At 42.0% G+C, this 18,427-nt stretch overlaps 1 protein-coding gene across 2 annotated transcripts in view; it reads right to left on the reverse strand.

Moving 5' to 3' along the window:
- LOC110510575 (NT-3 growth factor receptor) overlaps positions 1–18,427 on the reverse strand; it is a 307,800-nt gene that overhangs the window by 96,140 nt on the left and 193,233 nt on the right. For both annotated transcript variants that reach the window (XM_021592045.3, XM_021591958.3), the window contains exons 10-11: positions 16,221–16,276; positions 15,154–15,256 (exon numbers count right to left, since the gene is read on the reverse strand). In XM_021592045.3, coding sequence (XP_021447720.1) covers positions 15,154–15,256; positions 16,221–16,276 — 159 coding nt within the window. The remainder of the gene's footprint in view (positions 1–15,153; positions 15,257–16,220; positions 16,277–18,427) is intronic.

Genomic DNA, 18,427 nt, shown 5'->3' on the forward strand with positions numbered 1-18,427 from the left:
AGAGTGACTTATCAGTCAATAGGCCTTTGTATGTGCTTTGATCTCAAAAGAGAGTGTTGGAATTCTCGAAACCAACAGTGAATACTGATAAAGTATTTTATCTGGACTATTAAATCAATGTCATTTCAAGGTTGGTGTGGCGATTGTGCCATGTATGATCTACCCTCTAATATGTATGCAGGAGCGGGTAACACTAGTTGTTTGTATTCAGAATTGTTTTGAAGCTCTTGCCCAGAGGTATATCCTACGAATAAGGTTTGGGTTAGCAAAGTAACTTTTAGTCAACTCGGGATAGCCAGTCATATGAATGTGGTTCACCTTTTAGTCAGGTAAATTTATATGGCAACGAATCCTTCAGGACTAACCTGCTCCAGGGCAGGCTAACTCAGGGCTAACTATTTATCCTGAATGAAGTACCTGAGCCACGAGTTGAGGCCTAATGAAAGAGCTACTCAGGGTTTTCTAAAGCTAACCAGCTTCAGTTAGTATGGATGAAGCCTGAGCTGGAATGTGAAGCTAACTGAAGCTGGTTAGCTTTACAAAACCCTGAGTAGATCTAGCTTGCACCGAAGTATACCCCTCAGGAATTAGAGCAATGTAAAAACACAGTGAATAAACAGGGGTCTAAGTAAAAACAGCATAAAAAAGGCATACTTTATGTAATAATAATAATTTCCTTATAACCATAATTTCCTTATAACCACAAGTATTGAATTCATAAATTACATGTTTTACTGGAGAAGGATATTCAAGCAAGAGTTTTTAACATTTCTAGTGAGGTCAAACTTTCCATAGTGTATAAAATTGTTCTGTCTGGCATATTTTGGGCAAAACAGTAATTTCCATTGTTGATAATTACAGGCTTTGTTACTGAAGCAGCACATTGGTCTTAATGTGTCAGTAAATGGAGAAAATTACAGTACATTATACCTAAGCAGCCAAAAGGACTGTGAAAAAACTGCAAAACTAATAGCAGTATTTTAGAGCATCAAATTTGCTCTAAATTGGTAGAATTTTTACACAATGTAACATGCTTTCAATGATGGTAAATGTCATTCATCATTATGTGGTAATGTGATAATCATGTCTGTATGTAGGAATATCCAATGTACACTGCTCAAAACAATTAAGGGAACACTTAAACAACACAATGTAACTCCAAGTCAATCACACTTCTGTGAAATCAAACTGTCCACTTAGGAAGCAACACTGATTGACAATACATTTCACATGCTGTTGTGCAAATGGAATAGACAACAGGTGGAAATTATAGGCATTTAGCAAGACACCCCCAATAAAGGAGTTGTTCTGCAAGTGGTGACCAGTCCACTTCTCAGTTCCTATGCTTTCTGGCTGATGTTTTGGTCACTTTTGAATGCTGGCGATGCTTTCACTCTAGTGGTAGCATGAGACGGAGTCTACAACCCACACAAGTGGATCAGGTAGTGCAGCTCATCCAGGATGGCACATCAATGCGAGCTGTGGCAAGAAGGTTTGCTGTTTCTGTCAGCGTAGTGTTCAGAGCATGGAGGCGCTACCAGTACATCAGGAGACGTGGAGGAGGCCGTAGGAGGGTAACAACCCAGCAGCAGGACCGCTACCTCCGCCTTTGTGCAAGGAGGAGCAGGAGGAGCACTACCAGAGCCCTGCAAAATGAACTCCAGCAGGCCACAAATGAAATGTGCATGTGTCTGCTCAAACGGTCAGAAACAGACTCCATGAGGGTGGTATGAGGGCCCGACGTCCACAGGTGGGGGTTGTGCTAACAGCCCAACACCGTGCAGGACGTTTGGCATTTGCCAGAGAACACCAAGATTGGCAAATTCGCCACTGGCGCCCTGTGCTCTTCACAGATGAAAGCAGGTTCACACTAAGCACATGTGACAGACGTGACAGAGTCTGGAGACGCCGTGGAGAACATTCTGCTGCCTGCAACATACTCCATGACCGGTTTAGCGGTGGGTCAGTCATGGTGTGGGGTGGCATTTCTTTGGGGGACCGCACAGCCCTCCATGTGCTCGCCAGAGGTAGCCTGACTGCCATTAGGTACCGAGATGAGCTCCTCAGACCCCTTGTGAGACCATATGCTGGTGCGGTTGGCCCTGGGTTCCTCCTAATGCAAGACAATGCTAGACCTCATGTGGCTGGAGTGTGTCAGCAGTTCCTGCAAGAGGAAGGCATTGATGTTATGGACTGGCCCGCCCGTTCCCCAGACCTGAATCCAATTGAGCACATCTGGGACATCATGTCTCGCTCTATCCTCCATCCGCTTGCACCACAGACTGTCCAGGAGTTGGCGGATGCTTTAGTCCAGGTCTGGGAGGAGATCCTTCAGGAGACCATCTGCCACCTCATCAGGAGCATGCCCAGGCGTTGTAGGGAGGTCATACAGGCATGTTGAGGCCACACACACTACTGAGCCTCATTTTGACTTGTTTTAAGGACATTACATCAAAGTTGGATCAGCCTGTAGTGTGGTTTTCCACTTTAATTTTGAGTGTGACTCCAAATCCAGACCACCATGGGTTGATAAATTTGATTTCCATTGATAATTTTTGCGTGATTTTGTTGTCAGCACATTCAATTATGTAAAGAAATAAGTATTTAATAATAATATTTCATTCATTCAGATCTAGGATGTGTTATTTTAGTGTTCCCTTTATTTTTTTGAGCAGTGTATATTGTAGTAGCCGTGAAGTCAGTTACAGGACGGCTGTCTGATTGATGAACGATGCTCTTGGTTAAGTCATGAGTGGGACAGTAAAACAAACGTCCCTAGGAAAATGGCCTTGTCATATTTATCCCATAAAGGTGAGATGGGATAGAGGACTAAGCTGTTTGTGGGTTTGCTCCAGCGTCTAGCACATCGGTGCAGCAAGCACACAACTTTCTTCTCTGAAGTAAGAGGGAGAAAAAGTCCTGTCCTATCTGAGTGAAAGTCCTGCAGTCAGATTTAAGATATAAATAATGGGATCTCACAGTGAGCCCTCAGAGAAAGTTTAACACTAGAGCGAGAACCACTGCTGCTGTGGAATAAGAATCACTACAGAGGAGAGGGTGGTTTAAATACTGTAAGCCCTGGTCTAACATTGCCATGCACAGGGTGTCCTGATAACACTGAGATGGCATGGACACGCAGCTCACACCAAACCTGCCTTTTAGCTAATGCCAGCCACCCAGCTAGACACAGAGAACATGTGGAGACCAAATAGAGATTGCTGCTGTACCTCTTTATAAATTCTGGGCATAGAAACACGGCCATCAACAGATGCTACAGAACCTGCAACAAAGGCCTCATTTATAAAACAGTGTTGTTTAGGGGCTGTATTAGCTGAGCTTTCAGCTGCTCCTCCGGGATGACCTTTCAGTCGCCACAGGACTAGATTACGGTTATTTCCACTTCAATTCATACAAACAACTATTATTTATTCAGCTGGACTGCTACCAAAATAATAAAATAAAGTCTCAATACTTTGTCCACAAACAGGATTCCTCAACACACTTGGCAGGATCCCGGAACAGAAAAGACTGATGTTTGGAGGGAAAAAGGATGAATGAAAAAAATACTCTTCTCAAGGGAGACACAATGGAGGCTTTTTATGGCTAGACTATTCTCATCCTGAAGTCAATCGGCATTCCAAAGGCCCTTATTCAGGCAGAGTATAAAAAAACATGCCAAAGCATTTGTGAGCTTCGTGGCTCTCCTTGAAGTCTTACTGTCACATGCCAATCAGCCAGAATTACATGCCAGACATGCTCAGAGACTCAGGGAGAATGGCTGATTCTGTTCCTGCCTTCCTTTCTCTAATACCCTGCATTCACACGGGGGAGTGGCGTGGTGCTGGATGGTGGCAGTCACGTCTCACAGCTAACCGAGGACATATGAGGACTCCCAATCAGATAAACCATTAAACGTAAATAACACCCAAGCCAGGATGTATCTGTGTGAGAGAGAACGAGGCCTGGGGATGCATGCAGAGCAGCGGAACTAGGAGACATTGTGTGTCTGCATGTAAACAGCTGGGAGAGTAAAGCAATCGAAACCGGCTGCTCCCTCCCTCCTGCAGTACCGTTACCGTCAGCCCGCCAGCACTCTGCCTGCAACTATCTCACTCTCTTCCTCCCCCATTTCTTCTTTCTTTTTTTTTATTCCACATCCGATGATGTTATCAACTTAATCTGCTTTTAATTAACTTGGTTAAAAAGGATTGAGAGCACTTTCTGTTGTTTGTCAAACAGAGGGAGAAGAAGCACAGAAGGGAAAGGGGGTGGAGGAAGAGAAGAGATGTGGGGATAGAGCCAGGAGGAGGAGAAAAGAGCCCCCTGTGGGACAGGAGTGAAATGGAGAAAGTCGATGTGGAGATGGCAAAGTGCCAAGGCAAGCAGTCAGCCAGCGGTATATGCATTCATTAGAGGACTACAGGCTTCATAGGGAGGCCTGGGGGCATTCTAATGTTGTTAACATCAGATACAGGGACTGATTACTTTCCAAATCAAATCAAAGATTATTGTTCGCGTACACAGATTTGGAGGTGTTATGGAAGGTGCAGTGAAATGCTTATGTCTCTAGCTCCAACAGTGTAGTAGAATGTCTCACAAATACAATACACAAATAATCTAAACTAGAAATTGAGAACTGAGTGTACTAAACATTAAGAAAACCTGCTCTTTCCATGACATAGACTGACCAGGTGAATGATCCCTTATTGATGTCACTTGTTAAATCCACTTCAATCAGTGTAGATGAAGGGTAGGAGACAGGTTAAAGAAGTGACAAGACAAAATATTTAAGTGCCTTTGAACGGGGTATGGTAGTAGGTTCCAGGTACACCGGTTTGTGTCAAGAACCGCAACGCTGCTGGGTTTTTCACGCTCAACAGATTCCCATATGTATCAAGACTGGTCCAAAACTCAAAGGACATTAAGCTAACTTGATACAACTGTGGGAAGCACTGGAGTCAACATGGGTCAGCATCCCTGCTGAACACACTCGACACCTTGTAGGATCCATGCCTGGACAAATTGAGGTTGTTCTGAGCTCAATATTAGGAAGGTGTTCCTAATGTTTGGTATACTCATTGTAAATTAGAGTTCCACTTGACGATGAAAAACAAATGACAATGCTACAGGCCTCCAGACAGTAAGAAGCAATGCCTTGAACATCCTTTTGATGTGTGTGTGTTTGTGGCAGCAATTCCATAATTGGTACATTCTTGCACACAAATGTCATCTGTAGTAAGTGTTTTTAAAGCGCCCTTGTGAAACCTATCCTCCATCTAACAATAAAGCAGAAAAAGAGAGACAGAGAGATTGTCTAAATCAGGGGTGTCAAACATACTGCCCCTGGGCCGGGGGTACAATCTGGCTCGTGGGTGGTTTCATTTTTTTTTAAAGAAATACATTAAAAAACAACACACACACAAATATATAAACCGGTAGTTTGGATCCTGGATACTGATTGGCTAAAACAGCATTTAGCCGTGTTTATGTGAGACCGTATACCATGACTATGACTTTTCACCTCGATAAAATGGCTACATCAACAGTAGTTTGACATGCCCATGTACAAAATAAACGTTTAGATTAACTTGAGAGAAACCGAAACGAAAAGAACATTGTGAAACAAACAAAGTGGGCACTTACCCGATTCACTGACTGGTGTGCAGAAAAAGGGATGCATTGTGAGTTTGGGAATAGAACAAAAATGGAGTTGAACATCATTCTACGGGATTGTATGGTTCAGTGAGAAACATGAATGCCAAAGAATATGGGATTAGCAGCTACGCTGGACTCTGGTCTGAGCTGGTTTGAACCGACAAATCAACGACCTTCCCTGTCAGTTTGGCATGGAGTATACAGAAGGACAACGAATTCACAACGACCAACAAGGCGTAATTAAAAAGTTGAGGGAAGAGGGGCAGTGATAAAGCTGAACGGCTAGGTATGGTATGTAACTGTTAGCTAGCTAAATCATTTTAATGTACCCTGACAATATACAGTGCCTTGCGAAAGTATTCGGCCCCCTTGAACTTTGCGACCTTTTGCCACATTTCAGGCTTCAAACATAAAGATATAAAACTGTATTTTTTTTGTGAAGAATCAACAACAAGTGGGACACAATCATGAAGTGGAACGACATTTATTGGATATTTCAAACTTTTTTAACAAATCAAAAACTGAAAAATTGGGCGTGCAAAATTATTCAGCCCCCTTAAGTTAATACTTTGTAGCGCCACCTTTTGCTGCGATTACAGCTGTAAGTCGCTTGGGGTATGTCTCTATCAGTTTTGCACATCGAGAGACTACATTTTTTTTCCCATTCCTCCTTGCAAAACAGCTTGAGCTCAATGAGGTTGGATGGAGAGCATTTGTGAACAGCAGTTTTCAGTTCTTTCCACAGATTCTCAATTGGATTCAGGTCTGGACTTTGACTTGGCCATTCTAACACCTGGATATGTTTATTTTTGAACCATTCCATTGTAGATTTTGCTTTATGTTTTGGATCATTGTCTTGTTGGAAGACAAATCTCCGTCCCAGTCTCAGGTCTTTTGCAGACTCCATCAGGTTTTCTTCCAGAATGGTCCTGTATTTGGCTCCATCCATCTTCCCATCAATTTTAACCATCTTCCCTGTCCCTGCTGAAGAAAAGCAGGCCCAAACCATGATGCTGCCACCACCATGTTTGACAGTGGGGATGGTGTGTTCAGCTGTGTTGCTTTTACGCCAAACATAACGTTTTGCATTGTTGCCAAAAAGTTCAATTTTGGTTTCATCTGACCAGAGCACCTTCTTCCACATGTTTGGTGTGTCTCCCAGGTGGCTTGTGGCAAACTTTAAACTACACTTTTTATGGATATCTTTAAGAAATGGCTTTCTTCTTGCCACTCTTCCATAAAGGCCAGATTTGTGCAATATACGACTGATTGTTGTCCTATGGACAGAGTCTCCCACCTCAGCTGCAGATCTCTGCAGTTCATCCATAGTGATCATGGGCCTCTTGGCTGCATCTCTGATCAGTCTTCTCCTTGTATGAGTTGAAAGTTTAGAGGGACGGCCAGGTCTTGGTAGATTTGCAGTGGTCTGATACTCCTTCCATTTCAATATTATCGCTTGCACAGTGCTCCTTGGGATGTTTAAAGCTTGGGAAATCTTTTTGTATCCAAATCCGGCTTTAAACTTCTTCACAACAGTATCTCGGACCTGCCTGGTGTGTTCCTTGTTCTTCATGATGCTCTCTGCGCTTTTGACGGACCTCTGAGACTATCACAGTGCAGGTGCATTTATACGGAGACTTGATTACACACAGGTGGATTGTATTTATCATCATTAGTCATTTAGGTCAACATTGGATCATTCAGAGATCCTCACTGAACTTCTGGAGAGAGTTTGCTGCACTGAAAGTAAAGGGGCTGAATAATTTTGCACGCCCAATTTTTCAGTTTTTGATTTGTTAAAAAAGTTTGAAATATCCAATAAATGTCGTTCCACTTCATGATTGTGTCCCACTTGTTATTGATTCTTCACAAAAAAATACAGTTTTATATCTTTATGTTTGAAGCCTGAAATGTGGCAAAAGGTTGCAAAGTTCAAGGGGGCCGAATACTTTCGCAAGGCACTGTAACTGGTATCTACAGTCTGAAGTTTACATACACCTTAGCCAAACGTATTTTTAAAATAATTTTCACAATTCCTGACATTTAATCCTTGAAAAAATTCCCTGTCTTAGGTCAGTTAGGATCATCACTTTATTTTAAGAATGTGAAATGGCAGCATAATAGTAGAGAGAATGATTTATTTCAGATTGTATTTCTTTCATCACATTCCCAGTGGGTCAGAAGTTTACATACACTCAAGGTAAATTGTTTACCTTGGGACATTCGTTTTGGCTAGCCTTCCACAAGCTTCCCACAATAAGTTGGGTGAATTTTGGCCCATTCCTCCTGACAGAGCTGGTGTAACTGAGTCAGGATTGTAGGCCTCGTTGCGCACACATGCTTTTTCAGTTCTGCCCACACATTTTCTATAGGATGAGGTCAGGGCTTTGTGATGGCCACTCCAATAACTTGACTTTGTGGTCCTTAACCTTTTGCGTGTAGGGGGCAGTATTTTCGTTTGGCTAAAAAACGTACCCATTTGAAACTGCCTATTTCTCAGCCCCAGAAACTAGAATATGCATATAATTGTCAGATTAGGATAGAAAACACTCTAAAGTTTCCAAAACTGTAAAAATATTGTCTGTGAGTATAACAGGACTGATATTGCAGGCGAAAACCTGAGGAAAATTTAATCAGGAAGTGCCTCTTATTTTTAAACCCTTCTGTTCCTATGCATGCCTATCCTCCATTTAAAGGGATATCAACCATATTCATTTTTCTATGGCTTCCCTAAGGTGTAAACAGACTTTAGACATAGTTTCAGGCTTTTATTTTGAAGAATGAGCGTGAAAGATCACATTGCTTAAGTGGATCGGTGGGGGCTCTCAGAGTGAGTTTTGCGCTACAGAGTAAAGCGGCCATTGTTCCACCCGGTGTTATTGAAAAAGCTACACACTCGGTTGATATTATCGAATATATATTTTAAAAACAACCTGAGGAATGATTACAAAAAACGTTTGACATGTTTCTGTGGACATTATGGAGACTATTTGGAAATTCCGTCTGCGTTGTCGTGAACTCTCTTTCCTGTGGATTTCTGAACATAACGCGACAAACAAACGGAGGCATTTTGGGTTTAAAAATAATCTTTATGGAACAAAAGGAGCATTTGTTGTGTAACTGGGAGTCTCGTGAGTGAAAACATCCGAAGATCAAAGGTAAATGGTTAACCTGATTGCTTTTCTGATTTTCGTGACCAAGCTTCCTGATACTAAGTGTACATAATGCTATGCTATCAATAAACTTACACAAACGCTTGGATTGCTTTCGTTGTAAAGCATCATTTCAAAACGACAGGTGGATTAACAAATGGCTAAACTGTGTTTTGCAATATTGCACTTGTGAGTTCATGAATATGAATATTTTTTTGTAATATTATTGGAATGTGGCGCTATGCTATTCAGCGGTTGCTGACGAAAATGATCCCGCAACAGGGATGGGTAGCGCCACAACTTTGGAAGTATGCTAGGGGTCATTGTCCATTTGGAAGACCCATTTGCGACCAAGCTTTAACTTCCCGACTGATGTCTTGAGATGTTGCTTCAATTTATCCACATCGTTTTCCCTCCTCATGATGCCACCTATTTTGTGAAGTGCACCAGTTCCTCCTGCAGCAAAGCACCCCCACAACATGATGCTGCCACCCCCGTGTTTCACAGTTGGGATGGTGTTCTTTGGCTTGCAAGCCTCCCCCTTTTTCCTCCAAACAGTTCCATTTTTGCTTCATCAGACAAGAGGACATTTCTCCAAAAAGTACGATCTTTGTCCCCATGTGTAGTTACAAACCGTAGTCTGGCTTTTTATGGCGGTTTTGAAGCAGTGGCTTCTTCCTTGCTGAGTGGCCTTTCAGGTTATGTCGATATATGTCAATATTTGTTTTACTGTGGATATAGATACTTTTGTACATGTTGCCTACAGCATCTTCACAAGGTCCTTTGCTGTTGTTCTGGGATCGATTTGCACTTTTTGCACTAAAATACATTCATCTCTAGGAGACAGAATGCGTCTCCTTCCTGAGTGGTATGGCGGCTGCGTGGTCCCATGGTGTTTATACTTGCATACTATTCTTTGTACAGATGAATGTGGTACCTTCAGGCATTTGGAAATTGCTCCCAAGGATGAACCAGACTTGTGGAGGTCTAAAATTTGTTTTCTGAGGCCTTGGATGATTTCTTTTGATTTTCCCATGATGTCAAGCAAAGAGGCACTAAGTTTGAAGTTATGCCTTGAAATACTTCCACAGGTACAACTCCAATTGACTCAAATTATGTCAATTAGCCTATCAGAAGGTTCTAAAGCCATGACATCATTTTCTGGAAGTTTCCAAGCTGTTTAAAGGCACAGTCAACTTAGTGCATGTAAACTTCTGACCCACTGGAATTGTGATACAGTGAATTATAAGTGAAATAATCTGTCTGTAAACAATTTGTGGAAAAAAATACTTGTGTCATGCACAAAGTAGATGACCTAACCGATTTTCCAAAACTATAGTTTGTTTACAAGACATTTGTGGAGTGGTTGAAAAACAAGTTTTAATGACTCCAACCAAAGTGTATGTAAACTTTCGACTACAACTGTATGTAGGTCTAACTATTAGCTAACGTTATTGTATGATGTTTCAGGTACACAAGAGCGCCACACAAAAACGCTGCCAAAGATCTGCAAAATAGCCAGCCCGTTGCAGATTTACACAAACCACTGCCTTCGAACCACCATGATCCAGAAACTGTCAGATGACAGAGGCACGAGAAATAGAGGTTCGATAAATACTGTCTGTCAGAGGACACAGATTCGAAACCTCTCTTCAAAGTTACTGGAGGACAAATCTGGAAGCGGTGGAGCACTATTCTCTCTGACAATGCAGCAGCAGCTCCCCCAGTTAAATGAACGGCATCCATTTCCAGCAGCGTGTAGCCAACAAACGACAACATGGGCAAGCCAACAACAAACGACAACATGGGCAAGCCAACCACAAACGACAACATGGGCAAGCCAACCACAAACGACAACATGGGCAAGCCAACAACAAACGATAACATGGGCAAGCCAACAACAAACGACAACATGGGCAAGCTAACAACAAACGATAACATGGGCAAGCCAACAACAAACGACAACATGGGCAAGCCAACAACAAACGATAACATGGGCAAGCCAACAACAAACGATAACATGGGCAAGCCAACAACAAACGATAACATGGGCAAGCCAACAACAAACGATAACATGGAGAGAAAAAAAATTGCTTGTGCACAATAAATGGCAACATTCAGATAAACATGAATAAATAATCGTTATGTGTTAGTCACTCTAGAAGTGGTGCTAATGCTTGTTTTTTTTCATACATTTAATGTAAGCTTGCTATCTAGCCTGTGGTTGTTGCATACTGTAGCAACCAGTCTAACAACGAGACTTTTTTCCTGACTACTTTTTCTGGTGGAATGTATTTATTATTTATTTATTAAAGCATACTGAAACATTTTCAATTTAGATGTGTAGATGTTATTCCAGCCATGTCAAATTGGTTGTTGATCATTTTTAGACAACCATTTTCAGGTCTTGCCATAGATTTTAAAGTAGATTTAAGTCAAAACTGTAACTCAGCCACTCAGGAACATTCACTGTCTTCTTGGTAAGCAACTCCAGTGTAGATTTGGCCTTGTGTTTTAGGCTATTGTCATGCTGAAAGGTGAATTCATTCCCGTTTTGAGTGAAAAGTAGACTCAGCCAGGTTTTCCTCTAGAATTTTGCCTGTGTTTAGCTCCTATTCATTAATTTTTTATCCTGAAAAACTCCACAATCCTTAACGATTACAAGGATACCCATTACATTATGCCAGAACATAAGGAGAGTGGTACTCAGTAATGTGTTGAATTGGATTTGCTCTAAACAAAACAGTTTGTATTCAGGACAAAAAGTGAATTGCTTTGCCACATCTTTTTGTATTACCTTAGTGCCTTGTTGCAAACAGGATGTTTTGGAATATTTGTAAACTCTACAAGCTTTCTTCTTTTCACTCTGTCAATTAGGTTAGTACTGTGGAGTAACTACAATGTTCTTGATCCATCATCAGTTCTCTCTTATCACAGCCATTCAACTCTGTAACTGGTTTAAAGTCAATATTGGCCTCATGGTTAAATCCCTGAGCAGTTTGCTTCCTCACCAGCAACTGAATTAGGAAAGACGCCTATATCTTTTTAGTCACATCCAAATAATTAATAACTTCATCATGATCAAACGGACATTCATTGTCTGCTTTTTATTTATTTTTTACCCATCTACCAATAGATGTCCTTCTTTGAGAGGCAGTGGAAAACCTCGCTGGTCTTTGTGGTTGAAATTGTGTTTGAAATTAACTGCTCGACTGAGGGACCTTACAGATAATTGTATGTGTGGGGTACAGAGATGAGGTAGTCATTCAAACCCAGGCTGTAACAGAACACCATGTGGAAGGGGTGTGAATACTTTCTGAAGTGCATTAAGACATTTTTCAGACCCCTTGCCTTTTCCCACATTTTGTTACAATACAGCCTTATTCTAAAATGCATAATACCAAATAAAGACAAAGCGAAAACAGGTTTTTAGAGATAAGAAAAAACTGAAATACCTTATTTACATAAGTATTCAGACCCTTTGCTATGAGACTCGAAATTGAGCTCAGGTGCATGCTGTTTCCATTGCTAATCCTTGAGATGATTCTACAACTTTATTGAAGTCCACCTGTGGTAAATTCAATTGATTGGACATGATTTGAAAAGGCACACACCTATCTATATAAGGTCCCACAGTTGACAATGCATTTCAGAGCAAAAACCAAGCCATGAGGTCGAAGGAATTGTGTCAAGGCATAGATCTAGGGAAGGGTACCAAAACATTTCTGCAACATTGAAGGTCCCCAAGAACACAGTGGCCTCAATCAATCAGACGAAAGCCACTCCTCAGTAAGAGCCAATGGACAGCCAGCTTGGAAAAAGGCACCTAAACGACTCCAGGACCATGAGATACAAGATTCCCTGGTCTGATGAAATCAAGATTGAGCTCTTTGGCTTGAATGCTAAGCATGACATCTGGAGGAAACCCTGCACCATCCCTACGGTGAAGCGTGGAGGTGTTTTCCAGAGACAGGGACTGGGAAACCAGTCAGAATTGAAGGAAAGATGAATGGAGCAAAGTACAGAGAGATCCTTGAAGAAAACCTGCTCTAGAGCGCTCAGGACCTCAGACGAAGGTTCACATTCCAACAGGACAACGACCCTAAGAACACAGCCAAGACAATGCAGGAGAGGCTTCAGGACAGGTCTCTGAATGTCCTTGAACCCGATCTCTTGAAAGACCTGAAAATAGCTGTGCATCGATGCTCCCCATCCAACCTGACAGAGCTTGAGAGGATCTGCAGGGAAGAATGGGAGAAATTCCCCAAATACAGGTGTGCAAAACTGTCGGAAACCATCTCAGGGAAGTTCATCTCAGGGAAGCTCATCTGCATGGTCGTTGTCCTCACCAGGGTCTAGACCTGTCTGCAGTTTGGTGTCGTAACCGACTTCAGTGGGCAAATGCTCACATTTGATGGCCATGGGCACGCTGGAGAAGTGTGCTCTTCACCGATGAATCCCGGTTTCAACTGTGGTGGTGGGGTTATGGTATGGGCAGGCATATGCTACGGACAACGTACACAATTGCTTTTTATCGATGGCAATTTGAATGCACAGAGATATGAGATCCTGAGGCCCATTGTCATGCCATTCATCTGCCGCCATCACCTCATGTTTCAGCATGATAAATCACGGCCCCATGTCACAAGGATCTGTACATAATTCCTGGAAGCTGATAATGTCCCAGTTCTTTCATGGCCTGCATACTCACCAGACATGACCAATTGACCCACCAGACCCATTGAGCATGTTTGGGATGCTCTGAAAAGACGTGTACAACAAAGTGTTCCAGTTCCCACCAATATCCAGCAACTTTGCACACCCACTGAAGAAGAGTGGGATAACATGCCACAGGACACAATCAACAGTCTGATCAACTCTATGCAAATGAGATGTGTCACGCTTCATGAGGCAAATTATGGTTACAACAGATAGACTGGTTCTGATCCACCCCCTACCTTTTTTTGAAGGCATCTGTGGCCAACAGATGCATATCTGTATTCCCAGTCATGTGAAATCCATAGATTAAGTCTTACTGAATTTACGGATTTCCTTGTAACTCAGTAAGATCTTTGAAATTGTCTCATGTTGCGTTTATGTTTTAGTTCAATGTATATAATACACTAAAATAAATATTGGGGACGACAGGGGGACGACCTCAATAGAGTGACTGAAATAAAAATGGAAACTGTATAGAAACGATATTGGACCTACATTTATACAAATTCTTGACTGTGTCCAGCTCGCTAAGAATCCCCCAAATGAAAACAAGACCGCCAGGGAGCATCAGAAATTCCCAAAATTATGAATAGAGGACAATTTTTTGCAAATTTCTGATGCAGAGGAAAAATAACACATTTCCGTGCGGCGCTCCGGACCTCTTTGAAGACCGAATGCGGCCCCCGGGGAAAAATGTGTTTGACACCACTGGCCCACATCCTCCTAAGCTATGTCTACACAGGCAATGCACAGTCATCAGCCAAAGCCGGCATGTGTTAGCTGAAACACTGTAAACACAGTCATACAGTTTCTAACAGCAGCACAGCCATCCCTGAGACAGTGCTGTTCCAGGAGAAGGGACAGGGCATGAAGCTGAGAGAGAGGTGTTTACTACTACTGCATCCGTCACAGAGAGCACCAAGTCTAACATGACATGCAGCGGAACCAGCTGCATCAGCCACAAGAAGACAGTGATAAGTAGTGCTTGGACATGACTCAAAAATATACGCTTAGGCTGCACTGTGCCATATTTGGAATTGGTTGGCATAACTGACACTCCTGAAAACTCATCTTCACAGTGATCAAATCTGCAGTATGGTGAGTGTCACCTCCACCTCCGCCTGCCTGTCCACATACAACACAAGCAGTAGATAAAGTATAGGTACATTCTAGAAAAAAGGGTTCCAAAAGGGTTCTGCAGCTGTCCCCATGGATAACCCTTTTTTGGTCCCATGTGTAACCCTTTTTTGGTCCCATGTATAACCCTTTTTGGCTCCAGGTAGAACTATTTTGGATTCCATGTAGAACCCTCTGTGGAAAAGGTTCTACATGGAACCAAAATGGTTTATCAAAGGGTTATCCTATGGGGACAGCCGAATAACCTTTTTGGTTCTAGATAGCACCTTTTGAGTGTAATGTTACTGCTGTGTGCTGCATACATACATACTGCATGTGAAAGTGGACTAGGTATGGCATAGAAATATAACACAACAAGGTATTTGGCATGAAAGGGATACAGAAGCACAAAGCCAGTATAATTTCTATTTTTACAGGTGAGGTGATATCTAAAAAAACAAGGTCTAAATTATTCTAACTTCCTTTCAGAAGAGCACTTAGTGTTTCTTACCTTTCATTCCAAACTTTGACCGCCGTCCATATTTGTTGATGAGAACAAACAGGACAACAAGAAGGACACAGGCAAATCCAGCCAGGCCGACAGCAATAGACACCTGGAGCAGGACAAGACAGGGTTTAGTGAGAGTAGATCTCACAATGAAGATGTCTACCTTAAGTACAGAATAGCCAACAGGCATAAAGCCTGAATGCAGGGTTTGTGAAAATTTGATTAGTAGTGCAATGTACTACTGAAAATTAAAGGGAATGCATTTTACCATATGGTAAGGTGCAGTAGACTATTGAGGTTTACATAAGTTACTTCAACAACAAAAAACTGTTAGGGCACTCTCTGCACATTAACAATGCCTCTATGTGCCATTCTCCACTGGCAAAAAAACAATACAAAGATAAATCAAAGAGGAGATGCACGAAATGAAGTGGAAGTCTTCTCTCTTCCCATGTCAATGCTCTCTTCCCCATTAAAACCTTAAAATGAGCAAATCATCTCCATCCAGTCAATTATGCAGGCTGATGTTTATTGTCATGAGTCTTCTTGTCCTGGAGGCAGAACTGAGCGATTTCCCCTTAAATAGGCCAGCTCAAAAGTCAAAATTGGCTATATTGTCAAATTTGATAAAAACAAAAATGTGCTTTTAGGTCTTCATTTAAGGTCAGGGATAGACATTATGGTTAACAGTGTGGTTAAGGTTAAAATCAGATTGTATTACTTCTGGCTGTGCCAGCTAGTGACCACTCTGCAGAGCTTCTTCCAGATCAAGATTCCTGATGAAAAAAACACTAACCTGTACCAATTACAGCACAAAGATGAGTCGAAATTACATTCTTAAGAAGTTGTTAAACACAGTGGCCACAAGGGAAAAGGCAGATAGGAGGGAGCTACAAGGCAAGGGAGTGAAAAATAAAGGAAAATAAACCGATTAAAATAGCTCAAACTAAAGCCTCCTTTTTGTTGTTGTTCCCAGGAAAAAGAAGATGTTCATGTGCTGTATGCAGGCTGTAGCTACACTAGGTTTTAAACAGCCACTTAGTACAGCACCACCATGTTCTCAAACTCACCCCGAACTTGTCCTCCTCAGGCCTGTGTGTTACTGTGATGGTTGGCGTAGGAGTCCCTGTGAAGAAGAACAAAGAACACATTGGTCCTATTTATGAAAGTACTGACTGACAACCTTGAGTTGGTATGTTCTGTATAGTACATCCTGAAACATAACATGCAGTCTACACTAAAATTCTGAACAAGCCATAGGCATGGTGATTAACATTCAGAGTTGTAATCCGTGATGGCAGGGGAGAAGGGTGGGTATGGCCTACAGCAGAGATCATCAACTATATTCAGCCATGGGCCATTCAGCCCATTTCAAATTTTGCTTACATGTGTATACAATCAAATACACTGAGTGTACAAAACATTAAAAACACCTGCTTTTTCTATGACAGACTGACCAGGTGAATCCAGGTGAAAGCTATGATCCTTATGATGTCACAATCAGTGTAGATAAAGTGGAGGAGACAGGATAAATAATTGTTTTTTAGCCTTGAGACATGGATTGTGCATATGTGCCATTTAGAGGGTGAATGGGCAAGACAGAAGATGTAAGTGCCATTGAACAGGGTATGATAGTATGTGTCAGGCGCACCGGTTTGTGTCAAGAACTGCAACACTGCTGGGTTTTGCACACTCAACAGTTTCCTGTGTGTATCAAGAATGGTCCACCAACCAAAGGACATCCAGCCAACTTGATACAACTGTGGGAAGCATTGGAGTCAACATGGGCCAGCATCCCTGTGGAACGCTTTCGACACCTTGTAGAGTCCATCCCAACTTATTAAGGCTGTTCTTAGGGCAAAAGGTTGGGGTACAACTCAATATTAGGAAGGTGTTTTTAATGTTTTGTACACTCAGTGTATTATGCGTGCAAACAGATCCCCCCCCCCAAAAAAAAAATTGATTTGCTGGTGTTTTCACAGTCTTTTATGTCCAACAATAAACATTTTCACATACTTTTATGTCCAACCCTGAGTTACAGTATGTATCAGATGAAAGAATTACAGCACAGACCCACAATCCATGCAGCTAACTAATGTTATGGTTAATGCTTTACAAACTGTGTAGTGTTAGTTGGGTTGTTGCCCTTCACAGCTCTGCTTCCATTTCTAATAAACTGAGACCTTTTCTAGTCTCTCCTCATCTGTATCCACTTCTATGGAGACACTAATTCCCTTGGGTTTCCCTCCCATCATGCTCTCTGCTAACAGGCCTCGGTGTGGTGGAGTGTAGGGGAGCGGAAAAGAATAGAACAGAACTGTGCTGAGTGTATCTGACAAACCCATCTGTCCTGTTCTGCCTGCCCTCTTCCTCTCCCTGCCTTCCTACCACCAAGTACACTCATCCAACATCATTTCCAGCCCTGACAGTAACAATCTGTCACTCTCTCACGACCGCATTCAGGATTTATTATGCATGGAATATCCCAATGAAGCTCTGGCATGATGTCAATTTGAGGGCCTGGGGATGAAGATCAGTGGTTGTGCGTGCCTCTACATTTAACTCCTAAATTAGAACAGATTAAAGACTAAATGAAAATGCCCTCCTAGAGCCTGTTGGTCCTTCAACGAGAGAGGCGTCTAGCTATAACTTGAGTCCTACTCAGCAAATGTAGGCAGTGTATGGTAGGAACAACTGTTTGGAATTAGGGTAGTAAATATCAGAAGATTTAAATTAAATCAAATGTGAGCTCCCATTACCATTTTGTCACTATGTTTATTAAATAGATGTCATGGTACTATTTATGTCATTGTACTTCAGGTAACAGCCAAAATATAGGATTCATTTGAGTAAATTAGGGATACAAAGATTATTGAAAGCAGGTGCTTCCACACAGGTGTGGTTCTGAGTTAATTAAGCAATTAACATCCCATCATGTTCATGGTCATGTATAAAAATGCCCTCAGTGACTTTGAAAGAGGGGTCTCAAAGGAGGGTTAAAGTGTACAGTTGTGGCCAACATTTTTGAGAATGACACAAATATGAATTTGCAAGTCTGCTGCCTCGGTTTGTATGATGGCAAGTGGCATATGTTATGAAGGGTGATCAGATTAATTGCAAAGTCCCTCTTTTCCATGCAAATAAACTGAATCCACAAAAAAACATTTCCACTGCATTTCAGCCCTGCCACAAAAGGACCAGCTGACATGTTGACGAGGACAAGGCTGGAAATCACTCTGTCATGCTGATTGAGTTCGAATAACAGACTGGAAGCTTC

The sequence above is a fragment of the Oncorhynchus mykiss genome, chromosome 1, assembly GCF_057628025.1.
Source record: "Oncorhynchus mykiss isolate SJ-2025 chromosome 1, ASM5762802v1, whole genome shotgun sequence".
NCBI classification, from domain to species: domain Eukaryota; kingdom Metazoa; phylum Chordata; class Actinopteri; order Salmoniformes; family Salmonidae; genus Oncorhynchus; species Oncorhynchus mykiss.